The 21028-nt window shown below is 47.0% G+C and overlaps 1 protein-coding gene across 1 annotated transcript; it reads left to right on the top strand.

Annotated features, from left to right (window-relative positions):
* Positions 1–2668: 2668 nt before the first annotated feature.
* Positions 2669–3686, top strand: LOC127301306 (uncharacterized). The gene is made up of 2 exons (XM_051331519.2): positions 2669–2843; positions 2978–3686. The coding sequence occupies exons 1-2, from the start codon at positions 2793–2795 to the stop codon at positions 3449–3451; spliced, it is 525 nt and encodes a 174-aa protein (XP_051187479.1). The 5' UTR covers positions 2669–2792; the 3' UTR covers positions 3452–3686.
* Positions 3687–21028: the final 17342 nt, after the last annotated feature.

Below are 21028 nucleotides of genomic sequence, written 5' to 3'. Positions count from 1 at the left end.
AGGAGTGTGCTGTTGTGAAGTGTATAAGTAGATTGCCTAGCCTTTTCCATCAGTTCGGACTTTTGGTTCAAGTGACTAGTGCATGAAGCTTAACATGGTATCAAAGCCACATGTCTTGAGTTCAAATCCTGGCTTTCACATGGTTTTCGCAATTAAGCCTAAAAATTGCTGTTGCCCCCCTCTTTAGCCACCGCTGTTTCGGTGTGCTTTTCTTCTTTCACGTGTTGACTTTCTCTTCTCCCATCACACGCGAGTGGGGGTGTCGTGTATATGTGGATTGCCTAGCCATTTCCATCAGTTCGGACTTTTGGTTCAAGTGACTAGTGCATGAAGCTTAACATGTGCGATGCAGGATAAAAAATTTGCGGGCAAGCAAACACCCGACTTTTTGCATCGTTGGTGTCAGAAAATGGGTTCACGAGCAACCAGACGCCCTTAACTGATCATACAAACTTGAAAAATTGCACTTGCCACTACGTCCAGTGCAATGCAGCGCCGCAGGTACCGAATAAGAGAAAGTTATTTTGATGTCTTGCAAAAGGAAACTGAGGCTATCCATTTATCGATCCTATAAGCTATAACAAACAAACAAATGCTTATACATGTTAAATAAATACTAAGGACCAACTACTACACCTGAATTTTCTTCAACATATTTAACACCGATCAGGGGCGGAGCCAGGATTTAGACATGGGGGGGGGGGGGGGGGAAGCTGATGCTGTAAGTATAGTAGTATGAATATTTTCAAGTGTTAAAAAATAGCATAACATCACATGTTTGGCTTGTTTGCCATCCTTTGTTTATATATAAGCAAACCGGCATATTTTTTATCAATAAAAGATAATTTCCGTACGTTTGAATATAGTTTTTTTCGTGAATTGTTTAAATATGGTTCTATTACACGGGATTTTACCTAAACTTGACACCAAACCAGATTCAAGCTCGATACAATTGACAAAAAGCCACGAAAAAATATTATGCTGTAGCATTTCTCTTTTTCTCTGATTTTAATCAGCAAATTGTACCTAAATTGAGGCAAAAGGGACTTGGATTAGAGTAGCGATAAGTAATTTCGTGTACCTTGGACAAATAATCTGGCAGTGAGTCCACTCGGCATATATACGGCAATCTGGCAACGACGATCAGCGGCGGCCGGCATGCTGGCTGCCTTCATAAGCCGGCGGCGGCTTGCCAGAGCGAACAGCCGACGACGGCAGGCGCTCCTAGCGATCTGGCAACCAGATCGGGCGAGGCAAAGCAGGCGGCCGGGGTTACTTCCACGATCAACTGTCTATACATCGATCCATTATTCACGGCCTGGGATTAGCACTTTAGGCCGTGGCCGATCAATTTGCTAATCAATATAATGGGCTAACGGGCTGTGCCTTTGTGCATTACGGATTCAAGGCTTGGAGCTTGGCCTAATTGAAGACTACTAATGACAGATTAACAGGAGTTGTACGCTGCAGATTGTTAGGGGGGGCGGCGGTTGGGGGGGGGGGGGGGGGGGTCTAGCCCCTGCTCGCCCCCTGACACCGACTCAACACTAACTGACCTAGCAAGCAGCAGACATAGCAGCACACAAACATCTTCATCACCCAAACCAAAAGATTTCCACTTGGCAAGACAACTTAAGTACGATGCAAGAATCTATTGGAAAACTTCTTTTGCAGAGACATAACAAAGAAATTTGAGGCCGTTATACGGGAGTGGTGTTTTGGAACATGGGAGCATATGCTCATTTTATTTTAAAATGTATCTTACATATATTTTGTTTTTTAGGAAAAAAATTTAAAAAAATCGCACGTACATCTTCGCGTGCTATGCGCTCACAAAGTTGTTTCATAAAAACCTACTTATCATGTGGTGTGTTTCAAAAAAGAAAAAAATCAGTGATAAAATTAAGGCTTTTCACGAGATATTTATTGTCTCTTTTTTATATAGACCATAATTTCTTTCCGTGAAATTTGACAAACACACATATATTATGAAAATGTACATGTAGATTTTTTTTTCAAAATTTGTTGACACTTGGAAATATAACTTTTGGTAGAGATAGGATATGCACCCGAATTGAATATCCGGCATTGTACATCCTAAATCACTTCTTTGGCATTGTAAATACAACTATTTTATATACTCCTGAATTTTCTTAGGCATACTAGCTACGAGTGGAGAAGCCATTGAATGGACGAGAATCCGAGAGTAGTACTACTCCAGCTTTGGATTGGAGCCAGCCAGGGCAAAGAAATGGCCGTTGGAGCGCGAGTGGGCAGTTTCGTCATTCCCCCCGAGCTAAAAGCCAGCCCGCTCCCGCTCCTCCGCGCCAGGCGACGACAGGTCCAACAAAAGGAAAGCGCCGAGCCGCGTCACCGATCCGCGTGCACAGCCAGCTGTTACTCACCTCTGCGCCGTCCGATCTCGCACCACGAGTCCAATCCGGCCGTCCATCCGCCGGTCTCCGCCTCCCGCACAGCCATCGAGAAAGGCGTTCAAGGATGGCATTAATATCAGCTCCAGGATCCACCACCCACCCGCGCACGCTCCGCACCCTACTCTAGCACGCCGCCATGTGGGCCAGATCCTACCGGCGGCCCACACGTCGGTGACGCATGGTAGCGTAGACCTCCGACGTATATACTCCAAGGCACATGCTCGCCCATTTCTTATCTACTGCCTCCGCCGTCCTCGTCTCCCTCCCCGGATCCAAATCCGAAAAATTTCCCCCTCCCCCGCGCCTCCACTCTAGCCCCAGACCTGCGCGCCTGCTGCTAGCCGTCTCCTCCCGGCCATGGCGAACGACGACTCCCCCAAGTCCGGCGACCTCCCGCCCTACCCCGAGGTGAGTTCCTTCCCCGTTGCTTCCGCTCGTACTTAGATTCGTTCCGCCCTAGATTCGTCCGCGGCATGTCTATCTGTCTGCGCTTCCCGCTCGCCGGCCGCGGCCTCACCGTGCGCCCTCTCCCTCCCACGCAGATGATCCTGGCGGCGATCGAGGCGCTGGACGAAAAGAGCGGCTCCAACAAGACGGCCATCTCCACCTACATCGAGGAGAACTACGAGAACCTGCCGCCCGCGCACGCCTCGCTGCTCACCGCCAACCTCGCCAGCATGAAGGAGGGCGGCAAGCTCGCCTTCGTCAAGAACAACTACCTCAAGCCCGCCGCCACCGCCGCCGCCGACGCCGAGCCCACCCCGAAGCGGGGCCGCGGCCGCCCGCGCAAGGACCCCAACGCGCCGCCGCCGCCGCCCAAGGACCCCAGCGCGCCCAAGCGCGGCCGCGGCCGCCCGCCCAAGGCCAAGGGCAGCCCCGCCGCCAAGAGCCCCGCGCCCGCGCCCAAGAAGGCCAAGGTCGTCAAGGAGCCCAAGCCCGCCCCCGCCCCGGCCGCCGACGCCTCCGGCTCCGCCCCCGCCAAGCGCGGACGCGGACGCCCGCCCAAGGCCAAGTAGGCACCAGCTCTCCGGCTCTCGATTCTCGCTCCGGACGCGGTAAGATCTTAGGCAGGCAGGCGTAACCGTGCTCTTCGATTTCTGCTTCGTGCTGCTAATTGTTCCTTCTCGGCTTAGTTGCCCAGTATTATGTGTTGTAAGCTACTAATCCAGATCAGTCTCTGTGTGTGTTTCTGCACAATGGATGTTTAGTGTTGTTGACTGCTGCTGAGAGTGACCAACTTATTGTTTATTATTCTCTGTCTGTCTCTCCACCTGTCGCTTTGCTTCCGCATTATCATCAACGTGTTTCTGTGCTCTTGTGCTGGTCGCTGTCAACATGCTTTATTTGGCTGTCCGTTTCTAGTAGTAGTAGCTGCCTGCGACTGCGATGTCAACCAGTGTTGAATTGCTGCTTAATATGTCAAATCACTACTTGGACTATGTCAACAAATCATATTTGGGAGGAAATTCAGGCGTAGTAGTAGTTGGTCCTTGGTATATATAGCATAAGTTTTAAAAATGTCTGCCTACTATAGGATGTATATATAATGGCCTCAAATTTCTTTGCTATGTGCCTTTTAAATGAAATTCTTCCACTACTAGGGTTTTGTGTCCTACTGAAACTGTAGTGGCCAGCGGAAATCTTCTTGTTTGAATGATCAGTTCATGCTCTACATTACCCTGCTATTTATAAGGTTCAGTCCCAAATGTCGGGCTACTGAGCTGTCTTTTATAGGATGGATGAGGCACTCAAATTCCTGTTTCATGCCTTATTTTTTTTCCTATCTACTTTATTGTGGCATATTGAGCTCTAGTGGCAAGTAGATTCTTTATGCCTAGTAGTTTGTATGATCAGTTAAATCTACTTCTGCATACAAATAGGTCAACATTGCCCTGCCTGCATGTAGGAAGTGCACCACATTGTCAGATAACACGCATCAGGTCATGGAAATTTCTAAAAAAATACTAGAAAATATGTAGTAGTCACAGATAACATTTGTTGTGTGATAAATTCTCAAACCCAATTCTTAGCTTGAAAAACAGTAATGACAAATCCAACTTCAAACTGTAAGCAGTGGCCAATTTTTTGGAACAAGTACTATCCTATCAAACACTATTTGATGTTGGATTTTTTTAAACTTTTCTTAAGCGGAGAATCTGATTTAGATTCATGTCTTGTAACATCTCGTACATCAATACACTTGTCCCTTGTTCAACTAATATGGCCCCAATTTTTTGAGACAAACTTATAATTTTTGCCACTCAATTAATTTTTTCGTCATTTTTAGCCCTTCATCTTGGATAGTTCCTGAAGAAAACTGATCCCTTATGACATAAATCAGTATGCCTGAGAAAATCCAGGTGTAGTAGTTGGTATTTTGTATTTACATAACATGTTGGAGCACTGATCTGTCTGGTGTAGTATGGATAATGGCCTCGATTTTCTTTGTATGCCTTCAAAACCTGCTGGTTTAGGTGCAATTGTGCTATTCAGATTTAGTTTTGGTACCAACTGTTGCAAGATATTGTTGCGCATTACATTTTCTCTTTATAAATTGCTTTATCGCACTGATTGGTGCAAGCTAATCCAGTTGCAAACTTCGCGATGGCAGTTAATATGTGAGGCTTTATAATTGATTGTGCTTCTGATAGTGACATGCTGTAGTTTATCCTACTTCTGATATTGACGTTGTCACTCTTGCTGTTGCTTTTACCACATAATGTTTGCATTGCTGCTCCTGTGGTTTAGTTGATTCCTGGTCTCATAGAGTGAAATTAACGCAACGTGATTGCAAGGGAAGTCTCAGGTTTTGGGCTAGCTTAAAAGTTAAGACAAGCCATATATGCTGGAGTTATTTGTGTTGGAGATTTGATCAACGCTTTTTTACTGCACACAAGAGATCAGCTCCTTTTCCACCATCTTATCTTTCAAATACTCCCTCTTTCTAAAATATGCGAGCTGGATATCACTCAAATTTCTTAATTCTCCTTGGCTTCACAACCTTGAGCTGTCAAAAGAAACAAATTTTTTTTTTTGAGAAACCACATCATATCATTAGTTAAACCTTGGAGAGTACAACAAACGTGGCCAAATCTGGAAAGATCCAGAAGAGCATACACAGGAAAATTGCACAAAGACCCCAATAAAAAGATAAAATTACAAAGAAAGCCCTGCAGGTCCTTGAACACATCCAGATCAAGTCCAGTCGCCGCCGCCGGCGGCACCGCCGCCGGAGAAGAAGACGGACAGACCTCACTCCCAACTCAGAGGAGATACCATCGGAGTCAAGCTCCTTTGTGGACCTCAAAAGCCGTCCGCTGCAAGCAGCAGAACCCTCATCTTTGGGGCTCGTCGGCCGGGGAGGAACCCCGTCACTCCTCAGAGCATGGCACCGCCGCATCCCGTCGAAAGCATCGAGGAAGAGCGCCGGAACCACAACCTTCAAGCCTCGCGACCCGCTCCAGTGCAGCACCCCTCTGGACGAAGCCGGCGCACGCCGCCGACCAACTCCAAGACGCTTCCCACCTGATTCCCGACAGGATCCGGAGCCAATCCACCACGGGAGCAGCAGATCAGGGGGAACAAAATACCTCCGCGACCTCGCCGTAGCTGCACCGACGCCGTCGCCAGGTAGACAAGCTCGCGCGCCTTGACAGAGAATCAAGACCACGAGCACTTTATTCGCCGCCGCCGATACATCGACGGCACGCACACCTAATCCACACCTATTTACACGCCGAGGTCGAAGATCCGGGGTTCCCCCCCTCTCCCGCCGCCGAAGCGGCCGACGGAGAGAAAGGGAACCCGCGGCCTCGCCGGCGGTAAGCGGGGGAAAGTGTTTCGCCTTCGGGTCGCCTCCCTTAGTACTGTAGAGATAAGGGAGATGAGAAGGGGAATAATGAAAACAAATATGTTGAAATTGGGACGCACTGCCGGTTTAAATTCTTATAATGTCTCCACATTAAACAACATTAGAATAATGCACAATTGACGACCAACCCCCTTCAAGACCAAGCTCGATCGAAGTTCCCTGAGTCCCATGCAACATGATCATAGGCCTACATCAAGTCCAATCTGAGGGCATAAAATAATTTTTTGTCGCCCCATCTTATTCTTCAAGAAATATAAACACCCATAAGGCATGGTGATATTGTACTAGTACCAATCTATTCGGAGCGAAGGCCCCATTGCTCATTGCTCATTTGAAATTATCTCGGGCAAATCTTCCTAGATCGTGTTAGCTAACACAATTGAAACTATCTTTTTCTTTCTCATATCACATATGCTAGTAGGGTTTGTTGCGCCTTATGGACAATCACTTTAAAAGTCTGCTTATCCCTTCCAATCTTCCTCATCCATTCAACATGTTTAACACTGTGCTGACCGCTTCATGCACAAACCTCATTTTTTTCTGGAATAATGCGTAGACAACATCACACTCTTCTCCGGCTAGACCTTCACGAACACATGATCCAACACTTCATGCATCTGCATGTAGCCCTTCCTTTGCATACGATGACTTATTAAAGTCGGTGTCATGTTGTGCACTTCCAAGATGTTCTCGGTCATCTAACCATCGTGAAAGAACTGTTTGATTTTATTTTTCTTCCATCTCATGCTTGTTTTCTAATGAAAAAGAAAATAGGGGTTCCTATCACCCTCAGACAACCACTAAATGCATAACTTCTGCCTTCACATTACTTCTTTTATGTGAAAGAGCTCATATGTAACTTACTTCGTATTGTTTGTTACTCTTTTTATGAAGCAAAATCGGAAATGCAACACTCGCTCTTATTTTATTTATTGAGCTCCTGACTCATTTCCCCCTATTTTTCATGTGAAAAATGTCTCCATAAAAAAGATATCCTTTCACTTTCTAAACTATCTGTATAAGTTCCTAACCTTTTCTTGGTATGTTGAAGTTCTCATATCATGTATCGACAGTTGACACTAGATGCACAATACAGTGCAGGGATGGGGTGCTAAAATTTCAGTTTATGATTCGTTTGTTAAATTAGAGGAATTTTCCCCCCCCCCCCCCCCCCTCCTTTGACAAAATATGGTTACATTTCTAGTTTTCTGCTAAAAAAAGTTTAATTATTTAAAACAAACATGCTCCTCAACAACAAGGAATATCACTTTTTTTTTGTTTCTACTGTATTAATTTAATTTTCCTTTTCTTTTCTCAAGATGGATGTTGGTGGTAACCATCTTTATTCATATCTTTTGTTTTGGCAACTCAAAATATTTTACATTTAGTTCATTGACAAATTAGAGATAGTAATGTGCTAGATTGCACATTTAGGTTGCTGATAATAGCTTTAACATGGCAAAGATCTGAGGGGTGTCTAGTTCCAGTACAATTGAAAGCACAAGCTCGCCTCTCGTGCTTGCCTATGAGCAACAATATTGTTCTCCCTCTTGATCTTGAAGACTCTAGCTTTAATTCCCTGCAAGTGGTCAAGAAACTGATAAAGATTGGGTCTTATTATCCAATGTCCAGGATAGTTTGTCGTGTCTCTCCTTGTTAGTGCATTTGCTAAGATTTGACTATCAGTTAGGAAGTTAAGCTCCTGGATCTGTAACGATTTTCCAATTTGCGCTGATAGTTCCAAAGCTTGGGCCTCCGCTTGCAATGCTGAACCTGCGAAAGAGACCGCCTGCAAATAGATAACATAATGGTCTTCTTTATTCCAATCGAAGTAGATTCCAAGTCCTGCCCTCTCCTTGTAGAAGGAACCTACATTTAAAGGGGAAGCAATGCCTTTCCAAGTTGCATCAGTATATATATTAGGTCCTATTCCTGCCCTATTCCAGTCTGATTCTGAGTGGCTCATCCTTGTGTTTGTGCACTCTGCAGTGGCTAGTTCTTGTGCTCTTACATTGAAGTTAACTTCTTTTTATGTCCAAAGAGTTTAATCCTTAACCAAAACCTGCAGAGGACTGCAGTTAGTTTTATTAAACAAAAGATCATTTCGAGCCTTCTTAATTCACCAAAGGATGGTGAGTATTGTTGGTAGTGCATCATCATTCTTGTAACCGGTCAGGATATACTGGATGATGTGAGTGGTTCGTAGTTGTTGCAGCACTTCAACTCTAAGTCCAAGGGAAGAAGCAAGCCAAACACCATGAGTGAACCCACAGTCAAAAAATATATGAAAATCATCTTCATTCTTGCCACATCTAATACGTCTTTGATCAACGTGTTTAGATCTCATTGCTTCTCATTCCTATAGCTATGGCTCTCATCAATCTCTAGCCAAACACTTGAACTCTTGGTGGAACACTACCACATTTCCATATTTCCTGGAGAATTGTTCTTGACCGCTGGGATAGAATTTGGTGAGGTCCTACTTTGAGTCCATAGAAGAAAGGACTAAACAGTTGGTAAGAACTTTTAGAAGTACAGATACCTGAAGTTGTGTATTTCCAAACAAGCATATCATCACCATTGTCGTTACTAATAGGAATATTGGCAACATCAATAGAATTATGAGAACCAAAGAGAGTAGTAACCAAAGTTAAGTTCCACTCTTTTGTATTGGGAATCCAAAGATTGAACACAGTGGCAGGATAAACGAAGTTGTTGTCTTGGATTTTTAATTGATTATGAATATCTTTCCAAAAGGGACACCAAGGATCGGACCATATGCTAGTATTACCTCTAGAGAATTGATAAGTGGATGCATCAGCAAGGTATTCTCTAACTTTGAGAATAGACGTCCAAAAGGCAGATTAGGATTAGCTCTCTAGAAAGAGGTGTCATGAGAATACTTAGCCTTGAGGATCTTAGTAGTGTTACTATCCAGAAGAGTTGCTATTTTCAGGCTGTAGTAGGAATAATAACCTTGTTAAGTGCTTTCTGGTGCCTAAGCCACCTTCTTTTTTGGACTTGCAAATTTCTGTCCAGGCTTTCAAATAAATGGGGTTGTTCTTGGTGTCTTGTTCATTTTTGCCAGCAACTTTTTGGAGAAAAGGATGTTCAACATATAATAAACAGGGAGCGATGCAAACACCAATTTAATCAGAACAAGTCTACCCGCACGTGACAACTTGTTAGCTTTGTAGCAAGCAAGCTTGGATTTGATTTTTTAAGGACAATGTCAGAAGCTTGCGATCTGTTTTTGGCAGGTAAAATAAGAGGATGACCAAGATGCATAGATCGGTTGTTCATATCTTCAAGCATACAAATTTTCTTAATTAAATTGATGGGAAAGATAGTCATTGCAATAGGTATTTTGTACCAATCTAGTTATGTCATCTCCAATCCCGTTCCACGTTGGTTTGTAAAAAGATGCATTCAAACCGTTAGACGCTGACGAAGCATCATTTCTCATGCCTTTCAAAATATCCCAAATCTCTTCCCTGTCTAGAACAGAGTTGGTAAATTCATCTTGGATAGTTCCTATATGGAGAACTTGCATATTCTGCACTAGTTGATGGAAAAATATTCCCGATATAGTTGACAAAACATAATGCTATTTCTTCGGGATCTATAGTAGTTTGACCTTGAGAATTATTGATAGAGACAATTCCGTTTCTTCCTCTTCTTCTTTTTAGAACATAAATATGAAAATATCTTGAATTCTTGTCACAGTGTATTGCCCAATGTTTTTTTGCTCATTGTTTGTAGTATTGCGTGAGTCATTTCATGGTCTGCTCATAGGACACCATCAGCTTCTCCTCTTCAGTGTGGTCTTGCTCTTGAATGTGCCTTTCCTGGATTTTGTTGATCTTTTCCTCTATGCCATGCAGCTGATTTCGAAGCGGCTTCTTCTTTCTTTTTGTTTTCAATATGGAAGAATATGCCAACAATTTTTAGTTATCTCTATCTTCTTCTCGTAAGATGGACGGGCGCGTCAATGGGAGCCTTGATAGTGGGCTATAAACGACATTGTTCATTTGCTTGTTGACACCAAATTAGATGCAAATATTTGTTACTCAACCTATATGGTCCTTTCGCAAATCTAAATGAAAGATATTAAAATTTAAAGTGTTCACTTGGGGAGCTAAAAATCGGGGAGACGGTCACCTATCCATGGTACAATAGGGAAATTTACTTTTCCCAAATCTTTTGGTCGTGTGCAACTATAATGTTCAACATTGTGTTGATGTTGAAGATATAGATGTTTTGTTTTTAATTATTTACAACCTCGCATAATATAAAAGTGTAATTTCCTTTTCCCAACTTTATTTTGTTGTTGTTGAGAATTGTAGTGCAATTGATAAATTTTAGCAATTGGCCAATGAGCAGTAGGCACGTGGGCTGGTCCTACCTCCTATCCTACGTCCCCATCCCTATCCTGCATTCCTGCCAGCTCTCAGCGCGCTCGTCATTGGCATCACCGGTCCAACCCAGTCAAACCGCCTCTCGAACATTCGATTCACAACTGTCCGTCTCCGCTACATAAAACCCGCCTCCCACCTCGCCGGAACCCTCAAATTCCAAATCGAATCCATTTCCGCGTTCCTCGTCTCTCTGTCGGCCAGCCTGGCTTAACGGCCGCGCGCCACATCCCGGCTCAACTCGGCGGCCATGGAGATGGAGGCGAACGGAGGCGGCGACGGGCTGGAGCACGAGCTAGGCATGGTGGTGTTGCCCACCGGATGGGTGGCATGGGTCCCTGCTCAGGCCGTGGCGGGAGGAATGGCCGCCATAGCCGCGGCGATGGCGCAGAACGGGTGGATTCCCGCCGAGGCCGCGGCGCGGACCGGATGGGTGCCCCGGCCGGACTTGCTGGTCATGGGCGGAGAGGAGGCGCGGGCCCTGGCGCAGCAGCACGGGTGGATCAGCCCGGGCGCGCGGCTCCACCGTATCCCGGCCGCAGCCCGGCGGAATGTACCGGACAACATGGAGGCGTACTACGCGTCCATGGGCAACCCCGCCCTCTACCTCGCCTTGCTCTGCCTGCCGGCCCAAGAGATCGCCCGCTGCCGCTCCGTCTGCTGGGCGTGGCGCGCCATCATCGGCAGCGGCGCCTTCCGCCGCCACCACCACGACCACCACTTCCGGACGCCCATGCCGCTCCTCTTCTTCCTGGACCCCAGCCTCGCCGGCCTCAACCTCAGCGCCGTCGACGCCCGCGACCGCGTGCCCCGCCCGGTACTCCGCTTCCACCGCCCCCTCAACAACGAGGTGTTGAGGGTCCACGGCTCATGCGACGGCATCCTCCTCCTCTCCTCCGGCCGCAGGCTCTACGTCTGCAACCCCTGCACGCGCCGCTGGGCGCGCCTCCCGCATCTCCACGTCGACCACGACATCGTCGGCTTCTACGTCATCACCGGCCCCGGCGGAGATTCCGAGTGCAACGTGCTGTACCACACCCGCCGCATGTTGCCTAACTGCCAGTACTGGATCGTCACGCTGGGCAGGGACGGATGGACGTGCGACACCATCGGTCGTCCGGGCCCCGACTTGCCTTCCGACGAGCTTGATCTTGTGCTGGCCAAAGGGATCGTTCCATCCTACAAGATCCCTCCCGTCTTCATCCTCGGCTCGCTCTACTGGCCGCCCAAGGCTGCCCAGGTCCAGAGCAACACCGACCTACTCGTGTTCGACACCGCCGCCGAGACCTTCTCCTTGTTCACTCCCCCAAGCATCCAAGTGGGCGGCGAGGCCGTTCCCGTCGTGGCCCGCCAGCTCTTCGAGATCGACGGACGCCTCGCCATGACCGCCATCTCCTTCTACCCGCCAACAGTCGACGTTTGGGTCGAAAGCCACAGCACCACCGAGCTCTGGAGCCACCGGTACAGCATCCGTGTGCCGGTGGACGAGATCAGCCTCAACGACAGCTGCCATCACAACGGCAGCGTCTTCGCCCTAGCCCAGGACCGACATGATCTGGTGCAGTGCCCGCGCGTCCTGCTGCACTGCGACGCCCAAGGGGCCGTGCTCCAGAGCTACCGTCCCACTCCCCAGCTTCCTCACCACTGGACCGCCCTCTCCGGACACACCATCCAAGAAAGCCTCCTTCAACATCACCGCATGCTCCGGATGCGGGACGCGGATGCTGTTGACGGTGACCCGCCTTTCTTCTGAACCTCCGTCCGTCGTCTTCCCATGGTGAGTGCTGACCTGCGATTTTTGTCCTACCATCAACACAGCGAATGATCATGGTGCGCTCCATCTGACTCTCGATGCTCTGCTTCTGAACTCTCTGTACATTGCTGCGTTCCATACTAGTAACTGAATGGTACTATATCTGAATGTCTTGATAACTGTCTCAGGTTGTTGAACTGTGGGAATAACTGTGACTTTTCTGATTTCTGTTAGTACTTGCTTATGAGATTCTTTCAACTCTGGATGAGTATTATCAGGTCTGAAAAGTTCTCCAGTACCTGTAATGATGTTTGAGATTTTTCAGAAATGCGTCAAACCTTGAATTGCTTGCAAAGCCTATATGCCCGGTTTCATCTTACTGTCTGTCTGCCACATTTTCCCGGATTAGAGAATAATGTGTTGTATACTCGTTCTCGTTATTTCTAGCACTGCAGTTCATGCATGTTCTAGATTAAATCGTGCTTCTGAACATTTGTAGATTGTGATCTTCCAGACTTTCAGCATTTCATTATCCAACTGCTTGTGTTTGCCTTCACAATTGGTAAGTGAATGTGTGATAGCAACTATGTGATGACAGACTTATCTTGTTTATAAGATGCTTTTTAAGTGTTGGAAAAATAGTACTTATCAGGTATGACCTGCTCTTACTTCTGTAAAATTTGCATGTGCCTGCAGTCATACTATGAAACTCTGAATAACCTTGTCATCTATTCTGAATAAGAAATGTCAGGGTGCCTTAAATAAGCTGATCAATTTTTCTTTCTATATCATAGTAAACATTCTTCATTTGCTTTGTATATTCTACTTTTCTCATTTGGTCAGGCCACTGAGGCACACACATTCTTCTAGTAGGTGATTCATGCTTTTGAGTTTTGACTTGTGCCATATTTACATATAATGCTGCCTCTCCAAGGCTGTTAAGCTTGACAGTACCAGTTAGTAAGAGAGCCACTCGTAGGTGCTAAGATAAGGGTTTCTGAAAACTATTGTACATTTTTTGTATTGAAAAGCCAAGTCCTTCGCGATGAAACAATCTGCTGTCACTATAAGTCAAGTTATTAACTTGGAAGTGGCGAGGTGATGGTCAATTCTCCTCCAGAATGGCTTACCGCCTGCTGTTCCAAGGCACCATCGGATTGCCCGGTGCACACTTGGTTTGGCACTCCTTTGCGCCGCTCAAATTCAAGATGCACGCTTGGCTTGCTCTGCGGCGGCGGTGCTGGACGGCGGATCATCGTCTCCGGAGAGGGTTGCCGTCCCACACGCTGTGCCCGCTTTGCGGCGTCGCGGATGAGACCCTGGACCACCTGTCACTGCAATGCAGCTTTGCTCAGGAGGTTTGGATTGGCCTCATTGCGCGTTTGGATCTTCCTGCCATCGTGCCTGGCCACGATGCCACCCTCAATGAGTGGTGGTTCAGCGCTACTGGGCTATTCCTTCGCGCCGATCGCAAGAAAGCCAACTCCGTCATCATGCTCACCCTTCGATACCTTTGGTTAGAACGAAATGCTAGGGTTTTTGAGGGGCATAGGTCCACCCCAGCAGCGACTTTGAGCTTGATTTTGGATGAGTGGCGGGCTTGGTTAGACTGTAGAGGTGGGTTTGTGAGAGTAGTACACTAGTGCTCCTCGGCCTTAGGCCGTTCTCAATCGCCCAAAGTGGCGGTGGAGATGGTGGTGCTTGGAAGGGCTCCCCTTCCGAGTTGTAATCATGTTGTATGGGACATTCTTTCGTCCGTCTTCTAAAGCTTAATACAATAGTGCGCAGATCTCCTGCGGGTTCTCCAAAAAAAGTTATTAACTTATAAAAGGAGAAAAAAGTCTGTGTCATCATCATAACTCGTACATGTATGATAGCCTAGTAGTTTATATTTCTCATGAAACAATGTTATTTACTTCTTTTTTTGCGGGTAAATGTTATTTACTTTAACTGATATAATGTAGGATTCAGTAAATCAGGTGGTTATATCATTATATGATATATGAAGATTTAAATTAGTTGCTTGTCTTTAACAATTTCGACCTGAACACTTTGAGCTATCATTCCATATATTGTTTATGAAAACGTCCACATGCTTGATGTTTGGCTGCTTTGGTATTTTGCTAGAACCTGGGATGTATTTGTTATTTTGAAAAATCCCACACATATAAATTCCCTATCTGTCTGCCACATTTACTCAAAATAGAGAATAATCTCGTTCTCTTTACTTCTAGCATTGCGGTTCATGCATGTTCTAGATTAAACCGTGCTTCTGAACATTTTTAGATTGTGATCTTCCAGACTTTCAGCATTTCGTTGTCTAACTGCTTGTGTTTAGCTTCACAATGGGTAACTGAATGTGTGATAATAACTATGTGATGACAGACTTGTCTTGTTTATAAGATGATTTGGAAGAGTTGGACAAATTTTACTTATCAGTTATGACAAGCTCTCCAGATACTTCTGTAAAATTTGCATGTGTCTGCAGTCATACTATGAAACTCTGAGTAATCTTGTCTAAGAAGTGTTAGGGTGCCTTAAATAAACCGATCAATTTTTCTGCCTGTAGTAAACATTCTTCATTTGCTTTGCATGTTCTCCTTTTCTCCTTTGGTCAGGCCAAAGAGGCACACGACATGCTGCCAGTAGGTGATTCATGCTTTTGAGTTTTGACTTGTGCCGTTTCTATCCAACGAGCCAGTCCTGACTGTACTAGTTAGTAAGATAGCCACACATAGGTGTTAAGATAAAGTTTCTGTAAATTATTGTACATTTTGTATGGAAAAGCCAATCCCTTCATGACGAAACAATCTGCTGTCACTAGAAGATTTTCGTCCTACCATCAAGAGGTTGAACAATCAGATGACGGTGCTCCATCTGACTCTGAACATTCTGTACATTATTGTCGCGTTCCATACTTGCACTAGTAGAAAATCTCTCATGCGTACCGGTTCCAGAGGGGCATTCGTACCGGTTTTGCAACCGGTACAAATTATTCGGCACTAAAGCCCCCCCCCCCCCCCTTTCGTACCGGTTGCTTACGAACCGGTATAAAACGGGCCTCCACGTGGGCCACCAGGAGAGCTCAGGGCTAAGGATCTTTGGTACCGGTTGGTAATACGAACCGGTACCAAAGGTTCCCCCCGCGGCAGGGAATTTTCCCAAATCTCTGCCGCGGCAGAGAATTGGCTTTTTAGGGTTTTGGAGAGGTTTAGGGATATCGGTTTGATTCATATCGCGTCGATGCACCAGAAACGCGTTTGGGTTTAGGTAGTACATGAAGATCAAGATGATGCATAGCAAGTTGGTGCATATAATATAACACACATGTTATTGCATGAGATCGCAAATTAAGTAGCACTATGCATGAAGATCGATCTTCATGCATAGTGGTGCTCTCCGAGGCGTACTCTATATATGTCTATTACATGTAGCATAGTGGTACTCTTCGAGTCAACGATATATGTAACATGTACATCTTCATTCATAGTGGTGCTCTGCGAGTGGTGGTATGACGTCCCGAAGGAAAAATCCCGCCAATTCCTCGCCTATTGCTATGAAGCGGTCATCGATTGAGAGCTTGTTCCGCTTTCTTGCCAACTATAAAAGAATAAGATACAAATGAATACATGAAACAACTATTACTGAAACTCAGCACAACTTATGATAACAAAACAAATTTGTGAAGATTGTTTTTGTACCTCTTTATTTCTTTCATTATTCGTTCTCTCGTTGACAATTCTGCGGATGTACTCGCAAACGAAGAATCCACAGAGATCGGTCCCCGGAGGTTGTTGCGGGCATTTCTTTACAAGAATATAATTCAATCAAACAATAGTCAAGTATGATAATTGAAAGGTGTGTGGACCTAGGTAGTACTACTTACTTTCGCACGCCATCGCAGCTTCGGTGTCCATTCACGGGACGTATCTTCCTTGATGAAAGTTTGCCATACGCTGCTCGACAAAAGAAAATGCATAAAAGAGTCATCAATTAGTTCAAAGCAGGAAATTAACGAAACAAACCGATAAGAATTAAAATTACCTTCTCGAGCATTAAAAAACAAGACACGTATAGATCCTTTTCTTTGCTTAGTGAGTCCAAGACTTCAACTTCTCCAATTTCCAAATTGATGACGAGAAGAATAAAGTGAAACCTACGCACGTTTCAATATGTAGTCATTAGTTAAAATTTTGACATACGGTGAGCAAAATATAATGTGTTATAAGACAAGAAGACTCACTCGAAGTTGTAAGGCCAAAGTATTAGCTTTTTGTCACGTTGTCGCTTCAAAAACCTTAGCAAAGTCTGCGGTGTATCCTTGTTATAGAGGGGATTGTCTATGGTTTTGACATGCATTGTGTTCGGGTCAATGAACCCAATGTCTGTGATATCGTCCCTTTTGCATTCGAGCATCTTCGATCTGCATAATATAGCGCACAAAAGATTATAATCTGCAGACAATGAACGACTTCTCAAATTAAATAAATAAATCACTTACAGTACAATAGCAACCGATGATTGATTTGTCGAGGGCCCGGAGATTGTATAACTGAAAGAGTTCGGCGAAGTCAACGTTCACACAAGATTTCCCGGAAGTAGTGCTCTTCCCTAACTCGCACCATGATAGTCCTGGATCCCTTCCTTTGAGGCCTTAAGGTACCACGAATGCAAGTTACGCATACATGTTGGTACCTTCCCGAGATTCTCGACCAAATCTTTCCCTTGAACAAACTGATATGCTCGTTCAGCAAAGGCGTAATCAGTTGCGTCTTGTCGAGAACTTTGAACGGTCTTCCCGTCAAACACCTTGAGAGGGGCGACCGATTGAACGGGTTGTTGTCCGAGCTGGTAGACACTGTGTATCCCTTTTATCTCCCTGATACCCGATTTAACGGGTTTTGTCGCCTCGATCATCTTGTCATACGACCTTTCAATAGAACGCGCATAGTCAGATGGCGGCGATGGTACAGGGTCATATAGATTGTCAACGGTACGCACAACTTTCTCCCGATCTAGTGTCTTCTCGAAAGGTATCTCTGGCACTTTCGGTGCAAAAAATTTCTTCACCTCGGCCTGAACGGCCTCCGCGTTTTCCTCCGGAGTTTTTTCCCAAGGTAACTTCTCGGGAGGCGGCGGTTGTTTCTCCTTTCTAGCTTTCTTCCTAGGCGGCGTACCGTTCCGCTTAACGGACGCTGTCTTACGCGGAGGATCTCGAGATGGTGGACTCACGCTGGGGTCCCTCTCGGTAGGTGTGGACTTGGCTGCTCACCAGGACTGCCACCAGGAGGAGTCGATGGCATTTGCTGCTCATGTGTAGGAGTCGGTGGCCTTTGCAAAAGGACGACGTACTTCTTCGGCCATAGGGCGAAACCGTGCTTGACATCGCCCAGTGTCCTCTCATCTTCACCTCTAGGAATATCAAGCTCCACTTTTTCAAACCCCGAAACAACTTCATCCACCCCGACACGAACACAACCAGGTGGAATGGGCATATGATGGTGCATTGCTCCATCTTCACTTGGGTACACATAGCCGACCGCCACCTTACCGTACGCGGTCCCGATTAACATATGTAGCTCGCAATCTGTCTTCTCCGTGACATAATCCACGGGGTAGCTTCCTCCACATCCGTCAAGATGCGAGGAACCGACACCGCTTCTTCGCTGAGATGGGGCAGCATCGGCTTGTGGATCCCGTAGAAACAGCGGCTGATCGGGTGCCCTCTCGATTTCTCTCAAGAGCCTCCACCCTAGATAACAACTCCGTTACAATGTCGGCGTCCTTCTTCTTCTTTCGCGAACGGCTTCTATAAGTGTCGCCGCTGTCCGGCCACGCTTCCTTCATGGTGAGACACTGGCGAGCTCGTACCCGTCCAACATGTTCAGGGTTCCCGTAGCGAGTGTCGGCTCGTCATTCTCTCGATCGGGAATGTACTCTCCCTTTCGACCTTTTCAATTGCATCTACAAGCTTCGGTACAATTGCCTCAATTTTTTCCTTCCATTTTCCCTTCGCAACGATCAACCCTGTCTTTGGGTCCAACCCTGCCCCATGAGCGAACAACCAGAACTTGGACCGTTCGGGCCAGTCCCATGTCTGTGGAGTGATTCCATGATCCATCAGTTTATTCTCAAACGCTGTCCACTTCGGAATGGCACTCTTGTAGCCACCTGACCCCAAATGATGCGGAAGTTTCTTCTTTGCAGCATTTTCGGTATTTTTCTTCGATCGGGACACAAACTTAGACGATTTCTTATACTCCTTAAATGCGGCCCAGTTGATCTTTTATCTTCACTAGATTTTCGGTATTATCATCGAATACTGGATCTTCATTCTTATATTTGTCCCATAAATTTTTCTTGAAGCTCGAATTGTATGGCCATCTTCTTCCATGTCCATTCCTTGACTTTATTCTTCCGCCTTCCGTCATGTCTTCCGGTAGGCTGAACTTTGTCAGTAGCGTGTCCCAAAGAAATTTTTTCATGTTGTCGTTGACATAAGTAGCACCACTCTCCGGGTTCTTCGGCTTATGCCACTCTTGAATGCTGATCGGTACATGGTCCCTAACAATAACTCCGGATTGACTTGTAAATTTGCGGCAAAACTCCTTGGGCTCCACTGGTTCACCATTATCCTTGAATGCCGTGAGGGCTAACCTGCCCTCGCCCTTTAGCACCCGCGTCGGGCCTCGTTTTGTTCTAACAGACTTGCTCGATGATCCAGAAGGCTAAAAGAAAAAATTATTCGTTAATAAGTGCAATACAAATAAATGAATGCATCTAGGGATGAACACAGACTAATTGATACATAGATATACACCTCGCCGGAGTTTGTGATGGACACTTCATTGTCTTTTCTAACTTGTTCAGACTGAAGTCCCTCGCCAAAATCATTCAGAAAGTCTTGGTACTCGTTGTCATCTCCATCGTCGGGTTCCGGACCACGGGCACTCTCATAGATCAATCGCTGCACCGCTTCTTCCCCCTCCTCATCTCGGACGAAGGTGCCGTCCTCCATACCTCAATGTCACTGCAAAATTAAGAAAGCAATTGTATTTCATTCATCATGTAATGATCATATAACAGATTGCTAGATGGATAACAATTGAAATGAAGAAAGCAAAAAAACCCTAACGGACCGCCACGGCCACGGACACGGTGTTCCCCCTCCTCCTCTCGATCTTCTCTCTATGTCGCGGCGGCACCGCCACGGACTCGGCACCGCTACAGACCCTAACCCTAACACTCGGCGCTCGTCCTCTCGCTCTTCTCTCTATGTCGCGGCGGCACCGCCACAGACTCGGCACCGCTACGGACCCTAACCCTAACACTCGGCGCTCCTCCTCTCGCTCTTCTCTCTATGTAAACCGATTAATAGCGAAACCATAGAGTGCCGGAACACCTAGTGATAATGCAATGGCATCATATTGCTAATCGTTTGCGATTTGCCCATTTTCCATTCTAGTTATTTGAATAGCCATCTAGCATAAGAACAAGAAATCTTGAACAATGACTTGAAATTAATTAAGGGGCTTAAGATAATGTCAGATTCCTGCTAAAAATGTAGCAAACTAAGAACGAGAACAACATGTATAACCCATATAACCACCTAAAAATTAACTTTTTCATCAACAAATATACTGCCTCGACGGTAGGTGATCTCTGAGCTCCGCCGTCCATGTCATCTGCTCCCACCCAGGGTTCACGCAGTCATGACCACAAGAAGCACATTTCTCGCAAAGCCGCCGGTGCTTCTCCCGTCTGCCGACCACCGCCGCAAAGCCGAGCTTCACCTGCAACCTCTTGTCCTCAATGCAAGCGTCATCGTCCGGCGCCACCTTGGGGACGGCAGCGAGGCACTCCTCGTGGAGGCAAATGTTGATGTGCAGCCGGGCCTCGCTATGGCAGACGGGGAAGTCGACTTAGTCCTCCATGGCACGGCGCCGCAGCAGCCTGCAGCAGCTCTCGAGGGTCCTCACCTCGCTCGGCTACAACGAGATGGCGTCGACCGCGCCGCTGCTCGTCGACGAGCCGCCGCTCGCGAGGTGGCCCGGCGATCACGGTCTTCGCGGCGCCCGACGCCTTCCTCCAGCCTCCTGCCCCATGTGCTCGCGCCACCACCTCCTCGTGCAGCACATCGCCATGGGCTACTACCCCTATGCCGAGCTCGCCTCTGCCGCCACCATGAAGATCCCCTCCGCCGCCGTCGGCCTCTGCCTCAAGATCGCCTCCCAGCGGGGCCCCTTCGGCGTCGACTTCCCCGTCTGCCACAGAGCTCGGCGCCGCGGCGGCATTTTGTCGAACACCTGGCCGGCCCTGGCGTGGGAGGTGGGGAGCGAGCTAGGCTGCAGGCGCCGTCGAGGTGGCCGAGGCGTGCGGAGGCGAGGTGGCCGCGGCGTGCGGAGGCGAGGTGGCCGCGGCGTGCGGAGGCGAGGTGGCCGCGACGACGAGCTCCGCCCCCATGCTCGCAAGAGGAGAAAGGGAGGGAAAGAAGGAGGAGAGGGCCGGGGAGGTTACCCGCGGGCGGCGGCGGCTGCGTCGGCGGTGGCGGCTG

The sequence above is a fragment of the Lolium perenne genome, chromosome 5, assembly GCF_019359855.2.
Source record: "Lolium perenne isolate Kyuss_39 chromosome 5, Kyuss_2.0, whole genome shotgun sequence".
Taxonomy (NCBI): domain Eukaryota; kingdom Viridiplantae; phylum Streptophyta; class Magnoliopsida; order Poales; family Poaceae; genus Lolium; species Lolium perenne.
This window is presented reverse-complemented; position numbering and strand designations above follow the sequence as displayed.